The sequence below is a fragment of the Neovison vison genome, chromosome 2 (genome assembly GCF_020171115.1).
Source record: "Neovison vison isolate M4711 chromosome 2, ASM_NN_V1, whole genome shotgun sequence".
Taxonomy (NCBI): domain Eukaryota; kingdom Metazoa; phylum Chordata; class Mammalia; order Carnivora; family Mustelidae; genus Neogale; species Neogale vison.
Window position 1 is genome coordinate 190479380 of NC_058092.1, and position 27715 is coordinate 190507094.

General features: G+C 41.1%; 1 protein-coding gene across 23 annotated transcripts in view; it reads right to left on the reverse strand.

Moving 5' to 3' along the window:
• Positions 1–27715, reverse strand: part of KCNMA1 (potassium calcium-activated channel subfamily M alpha 1) — a 730059-nt gene that overhangs the window by 237452 nt on the left and 464892 nt on the right. For all 23 annotated transcript variants that reach the window (XM_044239898.1, XM_044239897.1, XM_044239893.1 and 20 more), the window contains exon 6: positions 10108–10183. In XM_044239898.1, the coding sequence (XP_044095833.1) occupies positions 10108–10183 (76 nt within the window). The remainder of the gene's footprint in view (positions 1–10107; positions 10184–27715) is intronic.

Genomic DNA, 27715 nt, shown 5'->3' on the forward strand with positions numbered 1-27715 from the left:
AAAGGAAGGTCCTGGAGGATACTGCATTGGTGGGTAGGGACACGGCCTACCTACCGTGTACATGACATCTGGGCCATGAAAATGGGTTTAATTTTTCTTTAATTCAATTTTATTTTGAAAATTTTTATGTCTACAGAAATATGGAAAGAACAGTATAATAAACACTTCTTCTAGAGTGAGCAATTAATATTTTGGACATTTTGTTTGTATTCTTTTTTTTCTCTTTTTCTATTCTTTTTTTTTTTTTTTGGCTGTATCATTTACAAATACAATGTAGACATTTACAAATACAATGTAGATAGCATGATGTAACCCTTAAATACTTCAGCATTTAACACCTAAGAAGGACACCATGCAACACACTCTACAGTTGTCATGCCCAAGAAAATTCATGTGAATTCAGAAATGTCATCTAAAATACACTCTTTCTTTAGAATTCTCCAGTTGCCCTGAAATTGTTTAGTGATATTTTCATTTTTTTTTATCCTGATACAGGAACCAGTCGAGATTCAGGAATTGCATTTCGTTATTATGCTGCTTTCTTTATTCCAGGGGTCAGGAAACTTTTTCTATAAAGGGACAGACGGTAAATCTTTTAGGCTTTGCCAGTCACAGAGTCTAAGTCACTAGAGTCTAAGCACCCTGAAAGCAGAGGACTTGTCTGCCTGGATCCGTTTACAGTGAGTGCCTGGCACATAGTAGGGCCTTTATGCATAAATCCTGAGTGAACTGGTCCCTCCCCCTGCACTCTTCCCTCTTGGCTTCACCCTATTCACTCCCGCTGGGGTCTAGCTCCTTGAACAGTATTGTTGGCAGGTCACTTCCCTATCCAAAGGCTCCCTGTTGACTAAAATGTTATTTCCAAACTCCTTCCCTCCTCAACACCTGCTGAAGTTTCAGGTTCACCTACCACTTCTTCAACATCAACTCTTGAAACCTCCATCACAGCCAAACGTGGGACCTCTGTCCATTTATTCTACTGCCAAAGATGGTCCTTCCTATCTTTGCAAATATTTCCCTTTCTTCAGAGCCTGATTCAATCCCCACATCCTTGTTCAAGTCGTCCCTGCACGTGGGATACGAAGGGACTCCTCCTGGCTCTTACTTCTGGCCACTCACTGGTAATCAACCCCATTGTCCGAACACAACTTTTGTAATGTTGTTTTAGATAGCTGTCTGTCTCTTGTGTTCCTGGCTGTATCTTGCGGAAACAGACTCTATTTTCTACCTCTTTTAGTCTCTCTGTAGCGACGGAATGCCACCCCCGGGTGATTCTGTCCATCATTCTTGACTGATTGTTCTCTGCCCTCTCCTACTTCTTTCTCATGTGGAACCAATGATTTAAATCCCAAGAGTTTCAAGGATATAGTAACAGCAATAAACAGCAATGGTTCACACTGCTCACTCTTCTAAGTACTTCCGGTGTATTCCCTCCTCTACTGTTCATGATGACTCTGTGACATCACCCACACAGAAAGCAGTGAGTTGGAATGTGAGTCAGGGCACTTTGACCAGAGTGCACCCTCTTGGGTACTACAAAGTCCTCTTGGTCCCTGGCCTACAGAGTCATAGACTGGTGTCCGTCAGAGTCTTCCCTGGTCTGTCCCTGTGCCCCATGCACAGGATAGGAAAAGCTCAGAAAGAGCTGTCCCAAGGAGGAGAGAGACTCTCTTGGACATATTGATGAAACTCTTGAACTTCACAAAAAAAGAACGGAAAAGAAAAATTCTGGTAACTACATCTATCCTGAGGTCACTATGTGGAGGAAGGCAGGAGGGGGCTGCAGTCCAGGGTAGCCCAGGGGTTGAAGGAAGAGCCCCTCAGTGGAGGTCAGATGAGCTGTTCCAGAACAGGGGACGAGGCTAGAGCCCAGCTTGCTTTTTTCTTCAATTGTCTTTTCTTCACAGAATTGAGCAGAGCAGCCCATGGTCTTCGTTTTTTCTAGAGTTGGTTCTGACAACTCCAGGAAAATAGAGCCAAATATTTTAAAAATTTGTTTGATACTGATCTTTTGAAATGTGTGGAATGACTTCCTTCTGGTTCAAAAACAGAAAAACAATAAAAATGTCCACTCTGTCATTCTTACTCATCTTGACAGTTGCCAGATTATAAGAGTAGCCTATAAAAATTGCCAATATTTATTGAGTCCCTATTATATGTGCTAGGCATCGTGTTGAATTCCTCATGCTGCTCAGATTTTTACCATTCTACCTTTTGATGCAGGTACTATCACTGTTCCTGCTAACCAAATAAGGAAACTGAGGCTTGGTATACTTAAGCAGCTTGCCGGAGAAGACACGGTTGGTAAGCAGTGGGATTAATATTCGAACCAGCCCTGTCTGACCCAAACCCTATAAATATAATCCCAATGTAATAATTGGGAGAAGCTGCACAGGGTTCTGTGTCTATTGCTCTTGGGTTTCCCACATCCCTTCCTCAAGGACAGCCCCATCCTCAGCCTCTGACCTGGGTGGGTGTCACTCAAAGTCTCCCACTTCCCCTACCTGGGTGGCTTGAACCACACAGGCCAATTGGAGGAGCTCTCGGCTCTAAATGGCTATGAAGTAGAGTTTATTGGAAGCATTTTTTTTAAAGATTTTTTTTTTTTTTTTGACAGAGAGAGATCACAAGTAGGCAGAGAGGCAGGCAGAGAGAGAGAAAGGGAAGCAGGCTCCCTGCTGAGCAGAGAGCCTGATGCAGGACTCGATCCCAGGACCCTGAAATCATGACCTGAGCCAAAGGCAGCGGCTCAACCCACTGAGCCACCCAGGTTTATTTATTTGACAGACAGAGATCACAAGTAGGCAGAGAGGCAGGCAGAGAGAGAGGAGGAAGCAGGCTCCCTGCTGAGCAGAGAGCCCGATGTGGGGCTCGATCCCAGGACCCTGGGATCATGACCTGAGCCGAAGGCAGAGGCTTTAACACACTGAGCCACCCAGGCGCCCCTATGGGAAGCATTTTTAAGGAATGGAGTGGGAGAGAAAGAATCTGACTCCTTCTGATTCAGGTGCAAAAAAAGTATAAGTCTGGTGCCCTGGAAGGCCATCTGCCCTGGAGAAAGCCTGCCTGAGAACGTGACCCGGAAGTGATAAAGAAAAGAGCAGAATCCTGATGGGAGACTTTGAACCCCTGGATCTAGACATGTCTAATTCTGTCTTGAATCTCCGTCATTATCAAGGCTGGTTCAAAATAGAGTCTGTCCCTCACAATTAAAGCCATCTGCTCTCGACAAGAGGGGTAAAATCCAAATTGTTCTCGGAGAATCTAACAATTGATCTGGTCTGTAAAGTAGGTCCGGGACCATTTCTACCTAAGAAAAGAGGGTGGATCCCGTACTACCACCACCAACTGTGCTCAGCAGGATGCTGAGCTCCATGGCTCTGCAGGTTCTGGATGGACCTGGCATTTACAAGGGTAAGCACAGATCTGCTAAACCCTGGCCTTTGTCTCTCTTCCCAGATGTTACCATGGCTCATGCAACCATCTCTAGGTAGTTTCTGAAGCTGTGAATGGAAATCACCAATTCACCAAAATAATGTTTAAAATCTTCTATTTCAGCCTCTCCTGAGAGCAGAGAGATACCAGAATTCTTGCCTTTCTGTTCCCTAGAGCAGCCTGTCAACCCCAGAGGCCAACTCACTGGACTTCCAGAGCATTCTCGCTCTCGAAAGACAAGCCCCCACCTCTCCCATCCAGAGACTGTCAGAGTAGAAATAAAATGTATGGATCTAAGGCATCCACTCAACGAGCTATCAGAAGCAGAAACTCTGAGAGCCAGAGAACTCCAGTTCATTGTTGAAGCTGGAACATCAGCTAGTTTCTCAGTGGGAAGGCAAACTCCAGCACACTCCTCTACTTTGTGAGTCCTCCAAGGTGTGAGCTAACACGGGAGAGGGAGAAGCAGATTAGGAACAGGTAGCTGGAATCTCAGAGAAGCATGTACATATGGTCCCCGACTTCACAAGCATTCAACTTATACCATTCTTGGTGTGAAAGCCACATGCCTTCAGAGACACGAGATTTTGTGTTTTGAATTTTGGTCTTTTCCCAGACTAGCAATAGGCAGCATGATTTCTCTTGCGACCCTGGGCAGTGGCAGTGAGCTGCAGCCCCCAGTCAGCCACGTGACCACCAGAGCCCAAAGCCGACATACAACTGCTGGTTTTCACTTCTGGTACAGTATTCCGTAAGTTACGTGAGATAGTCAGCAGCTGATTATGAAAGAGGCTTTGAGTTAGATGGTTTGGCCCAGGTGTGGGCCAATTTAAGTGCTCTGAGCACATTTAAGGTAGGCGAGGCTAAGCTACAATGTTCCAGACGTCAGGTGCAACAAGTGCATCTTTGACTTGGGGTATTTCCGACTTACAATGGGTTCATCCAGATGTGACCCCATTGTACGTCAAGGAAAATCCGTGTTGTTCATTTTCTGAAAGGATAATTAAATACCAAGCTGGTTCGCCTACACACTCCCAGATTCTTGGAACCCAAACAAAGCAGTGCCTGACCAATCACCATACGGAGCCCTCTTGGATATTAAAATTATTGTAGCCTTTAAGCCTCTTGGTGCTTTGGAAAAACAACCTAAATACGATGATTATTAATTTCTAAATGGTTGTCATAATGCTATTAATAGTGCTTAAGGGAATTCTTGCTGTGCGTAGAACGGTTCATCATTGTTGCAGAAAGAGTCCATATTCAACACTGAAATCTGATTCTTTTTATGGCATTAACATCATTACCGATTGCTAGCATCAGGAATTTGCTTTCCAAATTAAACTGTACAACCAATCATCTAAAAGCCCTGTGAAAAGGATGCAAGATTAAGTCTTAGTGGACTTTCTCTATACTCTGAAATTTGAACCTTACCAGGTCGCACAGGGCTCCTTGGGAGGAGGGAGAGGGTAGCAGGGTTAAGTTTGTGTGTTCTGTCTGGCTAAAGGGTCACTGGAAATAGGCATAGGTTTGTGATCAAGGTCACAGGTCTGAGCCAAACACAAACTTCCTAGTGGTTAGAATAGTTAGAATATTGGAACCATTCACATTTAAGCCCCTTTCTCTTGCCTTGAGGGAGGAATGGACTCGGGACCTTATCATAAGAACCTAACTCATCTAAAGGAGAAGTGAGCTGGGGAAAATCAGAGGGGGAGACAAACCATGAGAGACTGTGGACTCTGGGAAACAAACTGAGGGTTTTGGAGGGGAGGGCAGTAGTGTGTTGGGTGAGCCTGGCGGTGGGTATTAAGGAGGGCACGTATTGCATGGAGCACTGGGTGTGGTGCATAAACAATGAATTTTGGAACACTGAAAAAAGTTAAATTAAATTTTAAAAAAAGAAAAAAAATCATTTTCATGTTGTCTGTTATCATTTCTGGGTCCCCAACTCATGAGTTCTCAATAGTCATTAGAGAAATTTACATGACTGGATACAGTGAATGCTCCAAGGGCAGGCACAGATATCTTTCTGTTCCTGCAGATCGGAGATCTTTCCAGGACCACGCACATGCTGGAAGAGAGAAAGTCTGTCTCTTTCTGAAAGCATAGCGACAAACCCAGAGCTAGCGTGCGCCGTCTTTGCCCTCACTGTATTTATCAAGACATGTTTTGGTTAATACTGAAAAATGTCATTCACTTTCTACAAAACAGGGCAAATCTGTCCCTGCTCGGCTTGTCCACTATTTCCCTCCTTTGTGGCTGAGTGCACAGCCAGGTGTCAGTGGCTTTATTTTGTTTTATTGTTACCTCTGCTGGACAGATGCAAGGTATCCACCCCTGAAAAGTCAACTCATGAGACCACACTGAGATGACTGGGCTGAACTATAAGCAAAATCAAGTTCTGTCCATTCTGCCCCTGACATACCTCTCCACCCCTCTTCCTGCTCTCCACCCTGAGCTGCACTGCTCAGGGCCATTTCCTGGTACCACGTGCCTGGACAACTGCCCCGACTGGTCTAATGGTCTCTAGTTTTAGATGCCTCAAACCCATCATACAATTGGTGGACTAGTCGATCTTTCTAAAACATAAATTTGACCACATTCCTGTCCTACTTAAAACCTTCAGTGATCCCCTCTCACTGTCCGAGTTAAATCTGTGAAGCCCAGGAGCCTTCACGATGTGGCCTTCACCTGGACAACCCCACCATAATGAACCCATCTCCATAATGAACACACTTTTTAAAGAACTTAACCTTGGAGATGTTTCCAAGGTCATGTTTGTAGTACCATGATTTTAGTTCTCCAAATGCCCTCCCAAAATGTGTGGGTTAGGTAAACAACAGTGCACATGCACCATAGAATAGTCTGAGGGAAATAAAAGTGACATGGGAGAATGCTCGTAATGTTTGTCTCAACCACAGGTGGGGGTGGGGAAGTTACACTTTATGCTTTTCTATATCTTATCAGAGAGCACAGGGTGGAGAGGGACAGCGGGCAGGGAGGGGGGCATCCCAAGCAGGCTCCCCACCCAGTGTAGAGGCTGGGGTCATTCCCACAGGGCTCAATCCCACAACACTGAGATCATGATCTGAGCTGAAATCAAGAGTTGGACGCTTAACCACTTAACCCACTGAGCCACCCAGGCGGCCCGAGCACAGTCTACTTTAATAATTAGTAAGGCCACTGTCATTTGAAACAAATTGTTGGCTGCCCCCTGTTTTCATCATCAGCATATACACATCAAGTGAGACGCGGAATGACAGCCTTTAAAACCGAGCTCCTTATTTTGCTCTGGTGCAGAATAACTACATGCTCTCTCCTTGGTGAGTCTGCTTGCCAGGGAGCAGGGTCACTGATGCAACGCCAAAAACTTGGACAAAGACATGGAGGGGACTCTGTTCGCTTCAACAGGCCATTTTCCAGACATGGAGAAGGTAGCCACTACCCCTCCCCCCATTAGCTGGCAGTTTAAAGAATGGCCTTGATACTGTCCCATCACTGTGACTTGTTTCTTTCATCTGTGTTTTCTCTGTCATCCTGTTCACTCTGGTTTCCTTTGCTGCCCACTTAGTTCTCTCTCTCTCCCCCCTATACTTCTTTGCTCTGTTTCTTCCAGCTCTTTGCCAAGCAAGGCAGCCAAAGGACAGAAAATGAAACTGCAATTTCAAGCCATTATTTCAAATCACATTTGCAACATCTCTATCCCTTCTTAATGCCACAGATCGGTGGGGGGTCACCCAAGAAAGCTAGACAAAATCCCCCTAAAGGCGATTCCAGGGCTGCACCCATGCTCCTGGAAGGTCACCATGCACACAGCAGAGTACAGAGGAGTCACCAGGAAATAAGCTCTGCGTCCAAAGCCCTATAAAATAAAAACCAAGGCTTCCTCTTCTCAGCATCAGAGCCTTCAGGATCTGGGCTCAGGGGTCCACAGAGGGAAGAAGCTGAGATTAGCCAGGCATCCAAAGAGAGAAGGGGCTCACAGAGTTGGTGTAAAGGCTCTACAATTAAGTCACGTTTCTTACAATTAAGAACTTTTTAAGTTTTATTTTAAGTCCTTACAATTAAGTCAAGTTTCCTTCTGTGCCTGGGATCTGGCCCTAGCCTGCCCTCCTAATGTCACCTTTGTTTTCCTGGCACAAAGCCCCCAGTATCCAAGAGCACAGGCAGGGTTACTCAAAGAGCCCCCAAGGAACCATTTCTCTCACCTGTGTGTTTTTGTCACTTCAGTGATTGGAGGTTTCTGGCCCTCACCTGCCCAAGCCCAGCCCTACTTGGATAACACTCAGAAGCTCACCTAAGACAATCCCTTTCCCTCAAGAAGAGCCTTGACCAGCCCACACTCATGTCAAGCCTGATGTCATTCCTCTCCTCTGCACCTCACCGCCACCCCCCACCCCCCACCCTGATACACTTGTGTCCCAGCACCAGCCCACCACAGGTCCTGCTGGCTCTCCCTCCTCTTGTACTCTCTGAGAGCAGGAAGCTACCCTGGTCCCCTGCTTGGCTGCTGGCACGAATGGACCCTCAATTCAGGCTTGTTGAATTAACTCAGTCACCCACACATGCACCAGGAACCGACACAACCCAAGTTGTGGGGTTAAGCTCAAAACCGCCTCTACCATAGAAAGAGTTGAACTGAGTGGGAAGTAGGGTGCTGGGGAAATGCTGTTTGGACCTCCAGAGAGCAGACCCCCAGCAGCCTGTCACTCTGGGACTCCTCCCTAAGACTGCCCTCCCCCAACTTGCCCTAGCTGGCTGCTTGTGCTCTCTCCCCTGTGCTCTGGGAGAATGAAACAACCTAACTGTGGAGTTATCGGTCGGGATGTTGGCGCTATTTCCTGCACCTAAAGGAGAGGAAGCTTCTCCAAGGAATGGGAAATTGATGGGTCTCTTCACAAAAGTCCAGGGAAAGATATTTTATTCACCTGGCTTATAGTCTTCCCAAGTCCAAAAACGATCCATACGGAATGCAAGAAAAACAAGAACACAGTTTTCTTTCCACGTTATTCCTTGGAGTCACGGCACATTCTTAAAACACTCGTGTCAGAGAATTAAAAGCCCCTGAATTTATGGTGTACACACAAACCAGGGAACAAGGGGCGTTACAGCATGTTCGAGAATGTGGTTAACTCCACATAGCCTTCCCCACGAGAAAAAACAAGTGTCTCTTAAATACATTTCCTGCGCATGGCCCTGGGTACACACTGGTTCTACCCTAAAAAATACAGCTTAGCAGGGCAAAATATAAAAAAATATAGTTTAGCAGGTAAGCATGGAGGGTCACTAGCTTATCCATACTTCTAATTTCAGGAGTAGAGTCCATTGCCCCCAAGACCCATAAAAAAGAAGAAGGAACCAAAAAAGGTTACGGTCACTCAGAAGAAATACAAAAAGTAACAATATTCACTCTATCTTAGGCATACTACATACTATTAAATGGAACATCAATAAACACTCACCCCAGGGTAAGGTAAGTGCAGGGCGGTGGGGACCCACTAGAGGGGACTCCTATTGCGGTAGATGCTCGTTTGCTTTTTACCTTGGATAACAGGAAGTGGATTTACCCCACATGTGCATGAAGACTTGGTGAGAAGACACCAGTGTGGAATTTAAAAAAAAAAAAAAAAAAAAAGGCAAAACAAAAACAAAACTTGCCAACCCCAAAGATTGAGGCCAAAGACCTGCCGCATATGTTGGCTGTGACAGGTTCGGGAAGCTGAGTCCCAGCCTCGGGGACTGGGAAAACAACGCTGACTCCAAGGCCCCCAAAATGCAGGTGTATTAATTATAAATCACAAAATCCAGAAGTGTCCTGTTTTTAATCATTTATCAAACACGTCAACCTCAGAGGAAATGGAACATTAGCAGTGAGCTTCTTAAAGTGTAATTTCCTACAAGAGAAATTTATGGCCTATACTTATTCTCCATTAGAGGACGTCTAACCTCTTTTATTAGTTTATTCATCAAGGCAGCCTGGTTTCGGGCCAGCTCTGCAAACCCGCAGGTCATCTGGAAAGGGGTCTCTGGGGAATTTTTCCTCCTGGTCCAGTAGTGTTTTCCAGATCATAACACAGTTAACAGAAGTAGTCATGGTACATTCGGCGGGAGGTTTTTAGGTATTCCCCAAAAGGCAATTCACAGAGCGAGCCCCAGGGACTACCGTGGCTATAAAGTGAACATCTAAAATGTACTTTGAAATGAAATGATTTTCTGTTTGCCGTATGAGGCTTGTGATTGCCTCTCAAAGAGCACTGCTTCCATTGCTTTTACGTTCAGGTTCAATTTCTTATTTAGTGATGTAATAAAGGGGTGATTTAGAACCCGCGAGCAAGGACTTCCCAATCAATGAGTTGCTCGATCTCTCATCCACTGGGCACCGTCTCTCCAGGATGCTGTGGCCTATTTCCAAGCAACCCGCACAGCCCCCCAAAATTGTCTCCTTCCCCACATGCACAGCTGTTTCTCTGTTCACCGGACAGTCCCCAGCCCTGCAGAAGAGAGCAACCTGAGCCCTACTCTGTGCCTTCTCCAGACCTCTGTGTGAGATCACTCTTTCTGAGACTAACAGAACTCTCAGCTTGCAGTGATGAAAACAAAAACACCCGATATGTACACACTGGTGTGGGGGGCCAGAACGAGGGGAAAAAAAAAATGTGAATAAGGACATCTTACCTTGTTTTAAGGATATTCAGAAACTGCAAAATTTCTGAAAACTGTATCAGTCTGAGAGCTCTTAAAAATCTCAAACCTGGAAAGAGAAATGAAATAGAGACACATTATTCTCACTGCGTGGTTTTAATGTTCACACTCAGCCGTTTGGTCTACAGCTGCCAGGGTCGAAGGGATCTGAAGTTCTTACAGACGATTAAACCATCCCGTACCTTGGTCATAGTCCTTCATTCTGATTCTTGACTGGTTTAATCCCTGCTGGTAAACTTTCTCATTAAAGGAGGCCTGTTTTGAGCCACCGTAGAGAAAGGTCGGGTGGGGAAAGCCCCGTTAAACGAGGCTTCTCCTTTGCTCATCTCAATTTAAAGCACTGTTCCTAAGTTGCCTACTCTTTTGAGAGGATTTTGTCTCTGAAAAACACTGGGAATGGGGCCAGGCAACCTTTATGCTAAGAGAGATTACAAACAAATCGGATAACCTGATGTCTTTGATTTCTTTTTTTTTAAACTTTATCTCTTCACCTGATAAAATGAAGAGTAAAGGCTACCGTGTGATCCATTTTCTAGAGAAGTTCTCGATTTCTCTCCCAATCAAAAAAAAAAAAGTCAAATTGGTAAGATCTCACACCTCATAACTTCAGGATCCAAAACATATATATTTCCGTTTTTACTAAGCATCAAGATAAATGCCTGTCCTTTCTAAATTGGCAACCTCTGCTGAATGGAAACCAAGAGCCAGCATTTCTGGACAGCAGAAGAGGGACAGGTACCAGGAAGGAAGATACCATCCAGGATTAGAGAAAATATAAATTATTGTTGTATTTTAATAGCCTGGAGTAAAATATATTTCGTTGAAATCAAATTCATGAGTCAAAAACATTCTGAGTCACTCATGGGGCTTTCATGCTTGGCCATCATGTAAGAGAGTTACTGAAAAAATGCTGATTATCACAGCTTTGAGAGAGTTTCAATATCACACCCTTTGCTAAGGGGATTTTCTTGTACAGATTTTCCGAAAGCATTTTGTCGAGCACCCCCACATGCCAAGTGCAGTACTAAGCCCAAGGTGGGCTAAATTGTTGACAGGCAGCTCTTGGCTGATGGGTGAGACTTTATTCTGCCCCCATATGTGAGGCAGGAAGCAGTGGGAAGAGGCTGGGGGAGTCACTGCAATGAATCAAGGAAAGGAGACAGATGGGAAGTTTTCCACTCTATGGCTCCACTTTGGGCCCGGTTAGATTTCGCCCTGTTCAAGCATTAGGGGACAAGGAAGGACTAACGCAAAACCCAGGAGGGGGAAAAAAATCCTATTGCACAAGAGGGAGAAAGGGATAATAGCTCAAAAGGGAAATTTCTCATCTAAAAAGGATTTACCTTCATGAACAGAAGATTTTCTCAGAAGACGCTGGCCTTCTATGCCAAATGATATTTATATTACTTTTATTAAACCAGAAAGTGCAGAGATGAGAGGGGATGTTGATGAACTGAAGGCCCAGGAGCCGAAACACAGTCCTAACAGAACTGATGAAAGGTTCACTTAACGCAGCCGAACGCTGCAGAGAACAAACCTGAGAAATAATCCCAGAACACAGAGAACATAAGGAAAAGGGAGAAAAAAGGATGAAATCTAAGAAAATGGAAATGGAGGGGAGATCACAGAAATCCAACTTATGAATAAAACATGTTCCAAAAGGAAGTACAAACAACCTGCAGATCCTAAGTAATGGGCGGGACATAATCGAAAAGAACTTTCTAGAAAGGAAAAAAGGACTGGAGAGTAAGAGCCAAAATGAATGACCAGCTCTTAGAAACTCACGTCCAGAGTCTTTTCTTCAAACTTTAAGTATTAACATAAATTAAAAAACAAAGTGTCGGGGTGGGGAGAGGATCACCATGAACGCCACAAAGACAACATGATGTGATAGTAGATATAAATGACAATGGGCAACACTCAGACTCTTAAGACAAGGAGAATTTGGCCCAAGACTTTTATGCCTGTCAAGCACTTGTTCAACAATAAAAATAAAAACAAAAAATGTTTTCAAAAGCCCAGGACCTCCCAGAAAATATATTGCTTGTGCAAAATATTTTCAAAGTTCTCAAGCCTTATTAAATCAGAATTGAGTGGCAGAGGCTGGGAGGTATATTTGTAATAACCTCTACTGTTGGTCCTAAGCATCCAGCCCAACATCATCGGCACACACTGCTGGGAGATAAAGTGACACATTGAGAAATTTGAGGTAGAAGACTAGCAGTAAGGAACCAGTAAGGTTACTACTGGTAACCAGTAAGTAACCAGTGGTTACTTACTGGTAACCAGTAAGTAACCAGTGGTTACTTACTGGTAACCAGTAAGGTTACTTACTGCTTACTAGCAGTAAGTAAGAAACCAATAAGGACACAGAAGGATGTTTTAATGTCATATTAGTCGCTAACAGTTTCAGCCTAAAAATCCTGTGTGCATATATATGCACATATATATATCACATACAATATATAACATATTACATATGTAGTATATATGGTACATATATTACATATATAGCACATATACCATATATATGGTACATATATTACATATATAGTATATATGTAAATATATATTTATGTATACATATATATTTGCACATATATTTTTTTCATTTATGGAAACAAAAATAGAATACAAACTTTGAACTGGATTTCTTTCTTTTTACTGTAGGTGATACTGCTGCATCCTCTATTATTTGTCTGCAGCCTCCCACATTTTAAAGTGACTCATAAATATATAATAGAATAAAAGCTTCCCTTGTTATGGAGCTGTATGGAAATAAGGGTCGGAAACAGTGAATGCAGCAGCCGAAGGTCCTCTAGTCTTGTCAGAGGTGAACTGTAGATCTAGATCTGAGCATTTTGCCAATAAAAAAGCAGGGAGACACTAGAAGATTAACAATGTACAGGAGAGAAAAACAAGCCAAACTGTCTGCAGAGATAGTCATCTGAAGCATGGAGCTTTCAGCTCCCTGCTTTCTGCCCTGGACCCCACTGGCCGATTCTCAGCACAGCAGCCAGAATGAACCTGGTAAACAGTATAATAGATCACGACTCCCCTCTGCTCAAAATCCTCCAAGGTCCCCATTTCACACAGAGTCAAAAGTCCAAGTCCTCCAAGGACCTATAAAGCAACACCACCCCATTTCCTTGCGGATCTGACGGCCTCCTCCTTCTCCCAGCATTAGCCTCCTTCCAACCTGGCTGCCTTCTTCTGTTATCCATCTCTGCCGGCTCCCCTCCAAATTCTTATTCTTTGTGCCCACTTCACTTTTCTCCACAGCATGAGGAAGCACTAGCGTCTTCTTTACCTAAGTGATTTACTTTCTGACTCCTTATCCATAACATCAGTGGGCTGAGGGGAGGAACTGGTCGTTCTGCTTTGCTCGTGGCTTTGAATTAGAGCCTAGAGTAAGGAGAGAGCTTGGTAAATACCCACCTGAGCTGAATAAATAAATCAGTCTTTTGAAAAAGAATGAGCAGAGGGGCGCCTGGGTGGCTCAGTGGGTTAAAGCCTCTGTCTTCAGCTCGGGTCATGGTCTCAGGGTCCTAGGATCGAGCCCCACATCGGGCTCTCTGCTCAGCGGGGAGCCTGCTTCCCCTCTCTCTCTGCCTGCCTCTCTGCCTACTTGTGATCTCTGTCAAATAAATAAGTAAAATCTTAAAAAAAAAAAGAAAAGAAAAAGAATGAGCAGAGAGTTAAAGGTACATACTCTGCATTCAGAACACGAAGACCGCCCAAGGAGGGTGGTCTTTCCCTGAAGAAAAGAGCCATGAGTGCTGAGGGCTCACAGGGGAGGGCTGACACCCTTAGGACATCTGAAGCCCCCTAACCAGGGAAAAGTCATAAACAATGGTCTTTCTGCTGTACCCAGAGATGTCCTATAGAAGCATAGACAGCAACTCAAATTCCATAAAGGAGACCAAGAAAAGGGAGAGGTGGAAAGGGCATGGCTAATTGACAAATCATTCATCTTCTTTGCTTTATAATACTGTATTCTTATTATTTATTCCCTAAAACTTAAAACCTCTGAAAGAAAATGATACTCCAGGAAAATAGAAAATGACTAGGACCAAGATGTAAAGAAGAAAATATGTGTGTGCCAAAAACCATGATTTATGCCCCCACAAAGATCCAGATGAATTCAAGTGAGTTCCTTTAAATATTAAGAAATAGTAAACTTCTCTATTATATCAACAACTAATTAAAATGGATGGTTCTCGGGATGCCTGGGTGGCGCAGTTGGTTGGACGACTGCCTTCAGCTCAGGGCGTGATCCTGGAGTCCCGGGATCGAGTCCCACATCAGGCTCCCAGCTTCATGGGGAGTCTGCTTCGCTCTCTGACCTTCTCCTCGCTCATGCTCTCTCTCACTGTCTCTCTCTCAAATAAATAAAATAAAATCTTTTAAAAAAAAAAAATGGATGGTTCTCTCATTTTCTGTACTCTGTATTAGTTTAGAAAGCTAGAATTACCTGGGCACAGGTACTCCACATATTGTGGGGTACTAATGATGAACTATAAGAATCCTAATAAAACACTTCTATATCGTATCTGAGACTGTATTAAATGAATAACACACATGAGCTGTAGTGGATACTACGAGGCACAGCCCAGGTCCCTTCTTTGGAGATCTTTATTCTTTTTTATTTTTTTTAAGATTTTATTTATTTGCCAGAGAAAGAGCACAAGGAAGGGAAGCAGCAGGCAGAGGGAGAAGCAGACTCCCCATTGACTAAGGAGCCTGATGCAGGACTTGTTCCCATGACCCTGGGATCATGACCTGAGCTGAAGGCAGATGCTTCACTGACTAAGTCACCCAGGTGCCCCAGAGAGATATTTATTCTTTCCTGACTCATGAAGAGGTCTCATCTAAGATTATACACTTGCCAGAGATGCCCCCAATAACCAGGAGATGTGGGGACAAAGACTCGCTGCCCTGTTTCCATTTGGGACAACCCTAAAGAACCATGTGGCTGTAGAACTCTACATGGCATTGGCTGAGGCTTCTGTTGCAACTCTACCAGAGCTGCAGCTCTCCACCCACTTTTAGTACCTTCATCTCTTGGCTCATACCCTGAAGACACAAAGGTTCAAAATCTTTGTGATGCAGCAAAAGCAGTTCTAAGAAGGAAGTATATAGTCATACAGGCCTATCTCAAGAAACAAGAAAAATCTCAAATAAACAATCAAACCTTATGCCTGGGGGAACTAGAAAAAGAAGAACAACAACAACAAAAATAAAACAAAATTAGTAGAAGGAAGAAAATAATAAAGATCAGAGTAAAAATAAATGAAATTGAGACTCAACAGAAAAGATCAATGGAACGTAAGAGCTCATTCTTTGAAAAGATACTCAAAATTGATAAACTGTAGTCAGACTCATTGAAAAAGAGAAAGAGAGGGGGAGAGAGAATGCAAATAAATAAAATAAAAAATGAAGAGGGGTGCTTAGCTGGCTCAGTCAAAAGAACATATGACGCTTGACCTTGGGGTTGTGAGTTTGAAACCTCTGTTAGGTGTAGAGATTACTAAAAAATAAAAAGGAAGGAGGAGGAAAAAAAGGAAGAGGAGAAGGGACAACCAATACCATGGAAATACAAAGAATTATAAGACACTACTATGAAAAATTATACACCAACAAAGTGGATAACCTAAGAGAAATGGATAAATCCCAAGAAACATAGTCTTCTAAGACTAAACAGGAAAGAAATAGAAAACCATGAGAGACTATGGACTCTGAAAAACACTCTGAGGGTTTTGAAGGGGCGGGGGGGTGGGAAGTTGGGCACACCTGGTGGTTGGTATTGTGGAGGGCACGAATTGTATGGAGCACTGGGTTTGGTGCATAAACAATGAATTCTAGTACACTGAAAATTAATTAAAAAAAAAAAAAGAAAATCAGGGGCGCCTGGGTGGCTCAGTGGGTTAAGCCGCTGCCTTCGGCTCAGGTCATGATCTCAGGGTCCTGGGATCGAGTCCCACATCGGGCTCTCTGCTCAGGAGGGAGCCTGCTTCTCTCTCTCTCTCTCTCTCCCTCTCTCTGACAGCCTCTCTGCTTACCTGTGATCTCTCTCTGACAAATAAATAAATAAAATATTTTTAAAAAATAAAGAAAGAAAGAAAATCAGAAAAGACTGATTTCTAGTAATAAAATTCAATCTGTAATTTAAAAAAACTCCCAATAAATAAAAGTCCAGGACCAGGTAGCTTCAAAGTTAAATTCCATAAACAGTGAAAGAATTAATAACTATCTTTCTCTAATTATTCTTAAAAAAAAATAGAAAGGAATGGTTCCAGATTTATTCTATGAGGTCAGCATTACCCTGATACAAAAACCAAACAAAGATACTACTAAAAAAAAAGAAGATGAAAAGAAAAGTATATGCCAATATCCCTTAGGTACCTATATGTAGAAGTCCTCAATAAAATATTAGCAAACTGTATTTAAAAATATAAAAAGGATCATTTACCAGGATCAAGTGGGATTTATTCCAAGGATGGTTCAATATCCACAAGTCAATCAACATGATACATCACATGAACAAAATGAGAGATAAAAATGGTATGATCAGGGCACCTGGGTGGCTCAGTGGGTTAAGGCCTCTGCCTTTGGCTCAGGTCAGGATTCCAGGGTCCTGGGATTGAGCCCTGCTTCGGGCTCTCTGCTCATCAGGGAGCCTGCTTCCTCCTCTCTCTCTGCCTACTTGTGATCTCTGTCTGTCAAACAAATAAATAAAATCTTTAAAAAATAAATAAAATAAAAAATAAAAATGGTATGATCATCTCAATAGATGCAGAAAGAGCATTTGAAAAAATTCAATATCCATTCATGATAAAAGCTTTCCACAAAGTAGGTATAGAGAGAAATACCTCATCATAATAAAGGCTATATATGACAAACCCACAACTAACATGACACTCAAGAGTGAAAAGCTGAAAGCTTTTCCCATAAGATCAGGAAGATGACAAGGATGTCTACTCTCACCACTTTTATTTAACATACTACTGGAAGTCGTAACCATAAGAATCAGGCAAGAAAAGAAAATAAAAGTCATCAAAATTGGTTAGGGGGAAGTAAAACAATCATTATTTATAGATGACATACTACTATACATAGAAAACCTTAAAGACTTCATTAAAAATCTATTAGAACTAATAAATGAATTCAGTAAAGTTGCAGAACACAAAATCAATATACAGACATCTGTTGTGCTTCTATATACTATTAATGAGATAGCATAAAGAGAAATTAGGAAATCAATCCTAATTACAATTGTATCAAAAAGAATAAAATAGGGCACCTGGATGGCTCCTTGGGTAAAGCCTTTGCCTTTGGCTCAGATCATGATCCCAGGGTCCTAGGATCAAGCCCCACATCGGGTTCTCTGCTTAGCAGGGAGCCTGCTTTCTCCTCTCTCTGTCTGCCTCTCTGCCTACTTGTGATCTCTGTCTGTCAAATAAATAAATAAAATCTAAAAAAAAGAAAAGGATAAAATATCTAGGAATATATTTAACCAAGGAGGTGAAAGAATTCTACTCTGAAAACTATAAGATATTAATGAAAGGAACTAAAGACAACACAAATAAATGGAAAGATATTCCATGCCCATGGACTGGTAAAATTAATATGGTTAAAATGCCCATCCTACCTAAAGCAATTTACAGGTTCAATGCAATTCCTATCAAAACACCAATAGTGTTTTTCACAGAACTAGAACAAATAATTCTAAAATTTGTATGGAACCACAGGAGACACCAAATAGCCAAAAGAATCTTGAGAAAGAAGAGCAAAGTGGGAGGTATCACAAACTCAGACTTCAAGATACACCCAAAGTTACAGTAATCACAATAGTATGATACCAGCAGAAAAACAGACACAGAGATCAATGGAACAGAAGAGAGAGCCCAGAAATAACTCCATGCATGTATGGTCAATTCATCTACAACAAAGGAAGAATATACAACAGGGAAAAGACAGTCTCTTCAATAAATGGTGCTGGGAAAACTGGACAACTACATACAAAGGAATAAAACTGGACCGCTTTTTTATACCATACACAAAAATAAGCTCAAAATTGATTAAAGACCAAAATGTGAAACTTGAAACCATAAAACTCCTAGAAGAAAACCCAAGCAATAATCTCTCAGACAGCAGTCTTAGCAATATTTTTCTGGATATGTCTCCCCAGACAGGGGAAACAAAAGCAAAAATAAACAATGGGGCTATCTCAAACTAAAAAGCTTTTACACAGCAAAGGAAACCATCAACAGAAAAAAAAAAAAAAAAAAAAAAAAACCTCCTGAAAGGAAGATATTTGCAGATGATGTCTGAAAGAGGTTAATATTCAAAACATATAAAGAACTCATTTGACTCAACACCCAAGAAAACAAATAATCTGACTTAAATATGAGCAGAGGACCTAATTAGATATCTTTTTCCAAAGAAGACGTATAGTGGGCCAGCATACACTTGAAAAGATGCTCAATATCAGTGATCATCTGGGAAGTATAAATCAAAATCATGATGAGATATCACCTCACAACTGTCAGAATGATTAAAAAAAAATACAAGAAATAACAAGCATTAGTGAGGATGTGGAAAAAAGGGAACCCTCATGCACTGTTGATGGAAATAGAAAATGGTATTGGTACTGTGGAAAACAATGTGGAGTTTCCTCAAAAACAGAAATATTGTATGATCCAGTAATCCCATTTCTGGGTATCTACCCAAAGGAAATGAAGACACTAATTTGAAAAGATACATACATCCTGTGTTTACTGCAGGATTATTTACAGGAGTCAAGGAGTCAAGATATGGAAGCAACTGAAGTAGCCATCGATAGATGAATGGATAAATAAAATTATATATATATATATATATCACACACACCCACACCCACGTATATATACAACAGAATATTACTCAGCTGTCAAAAAGAATGAAATCTTGCCATTTGTGACATGAGTGGATGTAGAGTATTATGCTAAGTGAAATAAGTCAGATAGAAAGACAGATACTATATAATTTCACTTACATATGGAACGTAAAACACAAAGCAAACAAACAAAAACAGACTCATAAATACAGAGAACAAACTGGTAATTGCCAGAGGGGAGGCTAGTAGGGGGACTGGAGAAACCAGTGAAGGAGATTAAGAGATACAAACTTTTAGTTATAAAATAAATAAGTCACGGGGATGAAAACACAGTGTAATAACTTTGTATGATGGCAGATGGTAACTACAGTTACCATGGTGAGCATTTCATGATGTATTTAATTGTCAAATCACTATGTTGTATACCTGAAACTAATACATGTTAACTATACTTCAACTTTAAAAAGGTACCCTGGAGATTATATACCAGAAGAGTAAGTATTTTGCTAATACAGGCAGCACATAGGAGGTACTCAGTAAATGGTCATCTCATCATGCAAAGCCACAGAATTAAAAAGCGTAGGATTGTATACAACTCAACAGAAAAATCAGCAAGACAAACAGAAGTCCAGAAAGACACACACACACACACACACACACATTTTCACTCACTCACACACCATATATAATGTTATTGTTATTTTAAATTAGAGGTAAAATGATGTTGACAATGATGAAATCTACACTTATTGTCTACTATTCTTAATTACTTCTTGCATGCCAAAACCTTTAACTATAGTTTACAAGTACAACAGAAGAAAAATAGCTCAAGATAAATGGACAAGACAGTGTGTCCAGCACACAGTTTGCAGGCAACAGAGCCAGGTCTCAACTCAAAACTGTCTACCTGCACAAAGCCCAAGCTTGGAAACACGGCCCTGGCACAGACGTCGCCAGTCAGTTCCAACCGCAGACATCAGTGCTCAAGTAAACACGTTCGACACTGAGATTCTCTTGCCAAAGGCTGCTAGCAATTTGCATTTCTACCAGTGTGTAAATGGTCATCTGCCCACATGCCCACCAGGTTAAGTACTGTGATACAAGGAAAGAAGGCAAGGAGGGAGGGAGGGTGGAAGGGAAGGGGAGCCTCACCAATGGAAAAGCCCCAAAGAGAAGTGCATCACTACTTCAGGTTCCTTTTCCATGTCAACAAATGAAGTCAATTATTTTTCACAAAATTATTAGTCATTTTATCTTGTTCTTTAAGGTGCCTTATAGGGGCCTTGGCCAGATGACCTGTGTCTTCGTCTTATTAATATATCTGGGCTTTGTCGGGGTACCTGAGTGGTTCAGTCAGTTAGGTGGCCTGCTCTTGCTTTCGGCTCAGGTCATGATGGAGCCCAGCTACAGGCACCATACTCAACGGAGATTCTGCCTGAGGATTCTCTCTCCCTCTGACCCTCCCCCAACACTCATGCTCTATCGTTCTTTCTAAAATAAATAAATAAAAATTTTATTTATGTGTGTATATTTTATATATGTGTATTTATGTATGTATTTATGTCTGGACTTTATTGTGCTGTGGACATTATGCTCTCTATTATCTTCCACAGTTCATCATTCTTCTTCTGTTGTTGTTTAAAGGATTTTTCTAAGTCTAAAATTTTGCTTAAGGCGGGGTTTTCTCTTTTTTCTTTTCAGATTCTAAAGTTTGCTACGTGGCCTGATTCATCAGTCTCCCATCACTGTTTCTTTTTGTTAAAATTCAACAATGGCCACCTCTAACATAGAAACAGATTTTTTAAATGCATCAACCGTTCTTTATACATTTAAGGCAGTGGTTCTGAACCTTGGCTGCATATTTCAAACACCTGGAAAGTTTTAAGAATTACTAGTAACTGCATCTATTCTGACATCATTGGCCTGGTTCAGCCAGGCGGAGGGAATTCTAAGCTCTGAGATGAGTCTGAGGAACGAATCAAGGTTGAGAAGCATTGCAAACCTTCTGTAAGTGGGCAGATAGCAAATATTTTAGGATCCCTCACAAGTTCCCTCTCTGCTGTAAATGTGTGTAAATGAATGGGTGTGGCTCTTGTAAATGAGTGGGTATGGCTATATTCCAATAAAGTTTTATTCAAATAAATAGTCGAAGGGGAATAGATTGCTACACTGACATTAGAGAACCACTATTCAGGGGCACCTGGGTGGCTCAGTGTGTTAAGCATCTGCTTTTTGTTAAGGTCATGACCCCAGTTCTGGGATAGAGCCCCACAGGGGGCTCCCTGCTCAGCAGGGAGCCTGCTTCTCCCTCTCCCTCCACGGCTCCCCCTGCTTGTGCTCTCTGTCAAATAAATGAATAAAATCTTTAAAAAAAAAAAAAAAAATAGAAACCCACTCTTCAAATTCCACATGCACACAGATCACCTAGGATTTTTTAACATTCACGTTCTGATTCCGTGGGTCTGAGATGGGGCCTGACACTCTGCACAGTTAAGCAGCCCTAACATGGTGCAGATGCTCTTGGTCAGAGACCACACTTTGAGAAAACAAGGCTGCAGGGCAGTGGTTCTCAGACTGTGCTGCCAGTGCAATCTCCCAGGGATATTAAAATAATACTGACACCTGCTTCCCCCTCCCACACATTCAGATTTAATTGGTCTAGGGTACAACCTAGGTTTCAGAATTTTTAAATTCCTCAGATGATTCTAAAGTGCAGCCACATGTGGGAACCTGTGGTTTAGGACTATGTCTTCTTTTAACCTTGTGAATCTACCTGGATGTATTTGTTTATTTTGGTCAACAGAATGCGAATGGAATGAAGCTTTATTTTTTTTCTCAAATACTTAGCAAATTTCCCTACCTGAGTAATCACTTGAATAATCTAAAACCATTAAGATACCCACCAAGCATGCCGCGTCTCTACTTAAATTAATTTTAAAGAGCATACTTGCTAACTGTAAGTTAGAAGAAATCTATAGTATAATAAGAGACTACAAAGAAAAAATGCATTCAGCGTGGGGTGCCTGGGGGGCTCCGTCAACTGAGCGCCCGATTCTTGATTTCCGCTCAAGGTCATGATCTCGGGGTTTGAGATCCAGCCACAGCATCAGACTCCCGGCTCAGCAGGGAGTCAGCCTGAGATTCTCTCTCCCTCTTCCTCAGCCCTTCCCCATCCCACCCTGCACAGCATGTGCTTTTTCTCTCTCAAAATAAATAAATCTTTTAAAAAAATGCAATTAGCTCAAGAGCTTAGGGGAAAAGTCATCTTAACAATGAGGAGGTAGACGATTTCTATTTTAGTGTTTATAACTGAATAATAAGAAAACCAATAAAGATTAAAAGGGATAAAAAAAATTTTAAGGAAACAAGCGACAACAATCAAACAAAATAAAATAAAGTACTGGCTGATCCAATAAAGACGCAAATAGAAAAAAAATTCATGCCCAGTTCTATACTAATAAAACTGCAAGCCTCAGTAATAGGGGATGACTTTCCAAGAAATGTAAACCTTGAAAGCTGATATGACCAAAAAGGGAAATAGCTATAGAGTAATAGTTGATATATAAATAGAAAATTTATTAATATCTTCCTTTCAAAGACTTTGCAACCATGTAATTTATTATTAAATTCTTTAAAACATTCACATTTCATTGAAATTCTAAACTAACCCATAATACAAAAAAGAAAACTACTAAAGTTGTTTCATAAAATAGACACCAACCTGGAGCCAAAAAACCTGACTTTTCAAAGCACAAAAATAAAACAATCTCACTTGTTAATTTTGCCACAATTCCACATAAAATACCAATATACATAAAATACCAATATATATAATTCATCGGTAGATTAAAATATATATAATTCATCAGTGATTAAAACAGTAATCTGGTTCTGGTTAAACCAATAATAGTGCTGGTTAAACATAGCAGGTTGAACGGAATGCTTTACCTCTGACCCCTCTCAAAACCTCATTAAGTAATACTAGAATCCCCCAAGGACGAAAAGAAGGGAAGAGAGACTATAGCACATAAGAGAAAAGCAAAAAATGTTGGCAGATGAAAAGTGGATATTCGGTTGGAAATGAACTTGGCAGAGCTGAGAAACATAATTTCACATTTGCATAGCATATAGAGTAACTGTGTGTGTGTGTGTGTGTGTACATACACACACATAGTTATATATAATGTACATACAATATTTATTACATCATTAAATGAATTTCTAGAAGGAGAAAATAAAGGCAATTGGAAGCAGGAAAAATTCAAAATAACATTAGAATCACGTTTCCCAGGCCAAAAGAATGACCTGCATCCTCAGGTTGAAAAGGTCTGTTAACTGTGCAGCAGAATGAATTTTCAACGACCCAAATGTAGACATATCATGGTGACATTTCAATGTAAATAAAGATACAAGGCCCTCAAAACAATGACAGAATAAATTATTGTCATAATTCCCCTGGCTGCACTGGATGAAAGAAAAAAAGGAAGATTATCTTCATAATTCTCAGGAGAAATCATTTTGAACCAAGAAAGACATACTTAGCCTGGTAGAAAAAAAAAAATAATAATCCAAAAGTAGTGAGATACACAGGGCTCCTGAGTGGCTCAGTGGGTTAAAGCCTCTGCCTTCGGCTCAGGTCATGATCCCAGAGTCCTGGGATGGAGTCCAGCATCGGGCTCTCTGCTCAGCAGGAAGCCTGCTTCCTCCTCTTTCTCTGCCTGCCTCTCAGCCCACTTGTGATCTCTGTCTGTCAAATAAACAAAAGTAATGAGATACAAAAACCAATGGGGGAAAAGAATCAAAAGAACTGACTAGTTTATGTGTTGGCTGAATATTATAAAACATAATAAATAATAACAATGATCTCGAAATTAAAATCTCTGGATGATATTACATGGAAGATGTAGATATGGAGGGGGGACAGCAGTGGAAGTGAGGAAGGTGAGCTCAAGTTGTCATCCTACTTGTAGGGAAGATACTATATTTTTTAAGTTTATTTATTTTAAGTAATTTCTACACCCAACATGGGGCTCAAACTCACAACCCTGAAATCAAGAGTCATTGCTCTTCCAACTGAGCCAGGCAGGCACCCCAAGGCGAAGATACTATTAATTACACACATTAACAGAAAAATTTAAGTTTGTGCATCAAAAACTTAAGAATATACTTGGAATCACAAATTCAAAATCTTAGAGGGGAAAAAGAACTAAAAAATTTGATCAATCCAACTAAAGGAAAAGAATTATGAAAAAAGAAACCAAAGAAAAGCATATTAATTAGAAAATATTATTGTAACAGCAAAAACAGCCCAATTATATTAGTCATCACAACAAAATCAAATGAGTTAAATTCATCTATTAGAAGACAAAGACTCTCAGATAGTAGAAAACCATCAATAACACATTCCAGATGCATGCTGTTTGGAAGAAATATATCAAAAACAAAATATAAAGAAAAGTTAGAAATGAAAAGCTGAAAAATATGTACCAGACAACTGCTAACCAAAAGAAGAGGCAAATAAAAGTGATAATAGTATTAAATAAAGTGACAGCTACTGTGAAAAATTATGAAAGAAACAGAGTAATTCCTCATCTTGATAAAAGGAATATCAGCCAAGAATGTGTAACAATGAAAAAACTCTCCACACCTAAAAACATACCTTTGAGATACAAAACACAAAATCACAATAATACATCAAACAAACAAGAAAAATTGGCAATGCCACAGCACAGTGGGAGATGTTAATGTTCCTTTTCCAGAAATTACCCAAAAATAAGCACAAATAAAGAATATGTGTGTAACATTTAATTCCTTGGGATATATTCATATGTATTTACCAGGATGGGTAGGCAGACACATCTATTACTCATTAAACTAGGAACACGCCTTCTTTAATAAAAACCACTGAATAGTCACAAACACTGACCACGAATTAGGCCACAAAGAAACTTCACCAAATCCCAAAATGCAGAAATCACAGAGGCCATTTAGAGACCACAAAGCAACAGAATAAGAAAATCACAAAAAGGCAGGCAAAACAGACTGTATTATATAGAGAAGAATTGAACGTATGAAAAGGGAGTCACCACAAATGGAAAGAACGTGAGCATTAAGCATTCACGATGGAAGGACTGGTGAATAGTGGTGGTCAATAGAAAGAGCCATCTCATGCCACATTGAAATTAATTTGGGATGAATTGAAATGAAATATAAATAAGCCATAGAAAAGCTAAAGAAAATGTAATTATGTATTTATTAGCTCTCTGCAGAGAGGAAGAATAGTAAACTCAGATGCAAAAGCAATCTTAAAAAACCTATAAATAGCAGATCAGCCACCATAAAAATACCAAAATTCTGTATGTCAAAAAAAGCACTGAAGATAAGATAATAACATACAGTAAAAGTAATATGATATAATAAGAATGAACTCTTTGTAATACCAAAAACATGTATGGAAAATACCCTACCCCTAGTTCATAAATAGGTGAAAAATCATAAAGAGGCACATCATGAAATAGTAAGGATAATAGTAAGCAACCATTAGAAATTTTTAGACTCGATTGAAATAAGAGAAATCCAAGTTAACCAAAAATACAGTAACATTGTGTTTTTCTACTTAACTAGTAGGATATCTGAGCTTCACCTCCTAGAGATGACTCTACAATGAAATGACCTTATAATTTGATGGTGCAACTGTCAATTCATTCAGCATTTTCAGAAAGTTACTCTGCATTATGAATCAAACTAATTCCATTTCTGGAACTATAGCCTAAGGAAATATTAAAAAGTATAGGGAAATGCCACAGGAAACAAAAACGATCTTTGTAAAACTGCTGAATAAATAAAAAAATAGACAGCGGCTTTATACCTAAACGTAGATTTTCTTCAATATCGTCCATCTTCTTCATGAGATATTATACAAGTTTGAGAATCATGTAACGGGAGAAATGCTTATGACATAGTGTTAAGTTAAAGAAGCAGGGTGTGGAAAGCAGCAGGGTGGTTACCAGAGGCTGAGGAGTGAAGGGAAGAGGAGCTTATTTAACGAGCAAAGAGTCTCAGATTTGCAAGATGTCATGTTTTGGAGATGCATCTCACAACAATGCCAGTACACTTAACACCACACTCAACTGTACACTTAAAAATAGTTAAGATGGAAATTTTTATGTTCTATATTGTTTACCACAATTAAAAAAAAAACTAACAGCAAACATTAAAAAAAAAAAGTAGTCATATATAAAGGGCATGTTCTCGGGATGCCTGGGTGGCTCAGTCGCAAAGCATCCGCCTTTGGTTCATTTCCTGATGCCAGGGTCCTGGGATCGAGTCCCACACCAGGCTCCCTGCTCAGTGAGAAGCCTGCTTCTCCCTCTCCCACTCCCCCAGCTTGTGTTCCCTCTCTCGCTCTCTGCCAAATAAATAAATAAAAATCTTTTAAAAATTAAAAAAATAATGTGTATGTTTTTTATGATAAAACTATAAAAACTTCAAATACATGAAAAACAAAAACTAAGAAAAGAGCATAAAACAATGACAGTAGTTATGTTACAGATGCAGGATTTTTAAATTAATTTTCTTGAGTTTTTAAAAAAAATTTTCTGTAATAGGTACATGTAAATGTTTTTATTCGTAATTTGTAGTTGTTGCTGTAAAGTTGATGGCAAGTCAGGACCAAGCTCAAGTCCTCTGGCTCTGAGGACTTGTCAAACAATCAGGACTCTGTCCCTGTCCAAGAATCAGGACTCTGAAGGCAGTGGCTCCAGACAGGGAGGACCCCCAGCCACTGATGTCTCTTCAAAGAATCAGACCTGGCACTCAGGACCCAAACAACCAGGTTAGGATGGTCCTGAGAACAGGTGTCTTGGCATCTCCACACTGGCCAGTAACACCGGTGAAGCGATTAAGACCTCTCTTCCTCAGATGGAAGCCGCACTGGTATTCCAGCAGAGATTGAAGGACACGGAGGCAAATAATGAATCATTCACCATTCAGGGTTCCCATGAACCCAGGGCAGAAAGCACTCGGGAGATTCCTGTAAGCAAGGTCCCATCCGAGTATAAGACCCAGGAAATACCCAAACCATGCCTCCCAGCTTGTGCTGGAAAGCCTGCCGGTCTATTCCAAATTTGCTACTTTCCATTCTCTTTAACACCTTAACCTTTAAATCTAAAAAGCTGAAAGTTACAAATAAACCCCTCTCCTTTCCAATCCCTCTGCCCCCACATAAATCCTGAAGAGCAGTTATTTTTCTGGTGTCTGACAAGGTCATAGTCTGGTCTTACAGCCAGAGAGCTCACACTGAGGCCAGGAGTCCTCAGGGTACCACCAGGGCAGATGAGATCACAGGGAGGCTTCTCCAGGGTGCTCCCCTTCTCCTGGGTGCTCCCCCTCTGAGGGTCGTCACCCAGCTGCTGCCACCAGGTCCTACCTCCCACTCTCAGCTCCAGGCCCAGTTGCTTGTCAACCCCAACAGACTGAGTGGAACCTCTCCTTTCCAGTTGGGGAGGGGGCAGGGGGCGTCTTTCTCGCTCCCAAGCGTCCCTGGGCTTTTGTTCCTCCAGGCAGAGCTAGTGTTTTATAAACAGGGCTGCTTACCTGCCTGACCTTTTCAAACATTTTCCCTTGGTAATTGTTCAGGCTATTCTGTTCTGTACCTTATCCCAGTCCTGCTTCCTGGCTGACAGATACTAAACATCAGTTGAT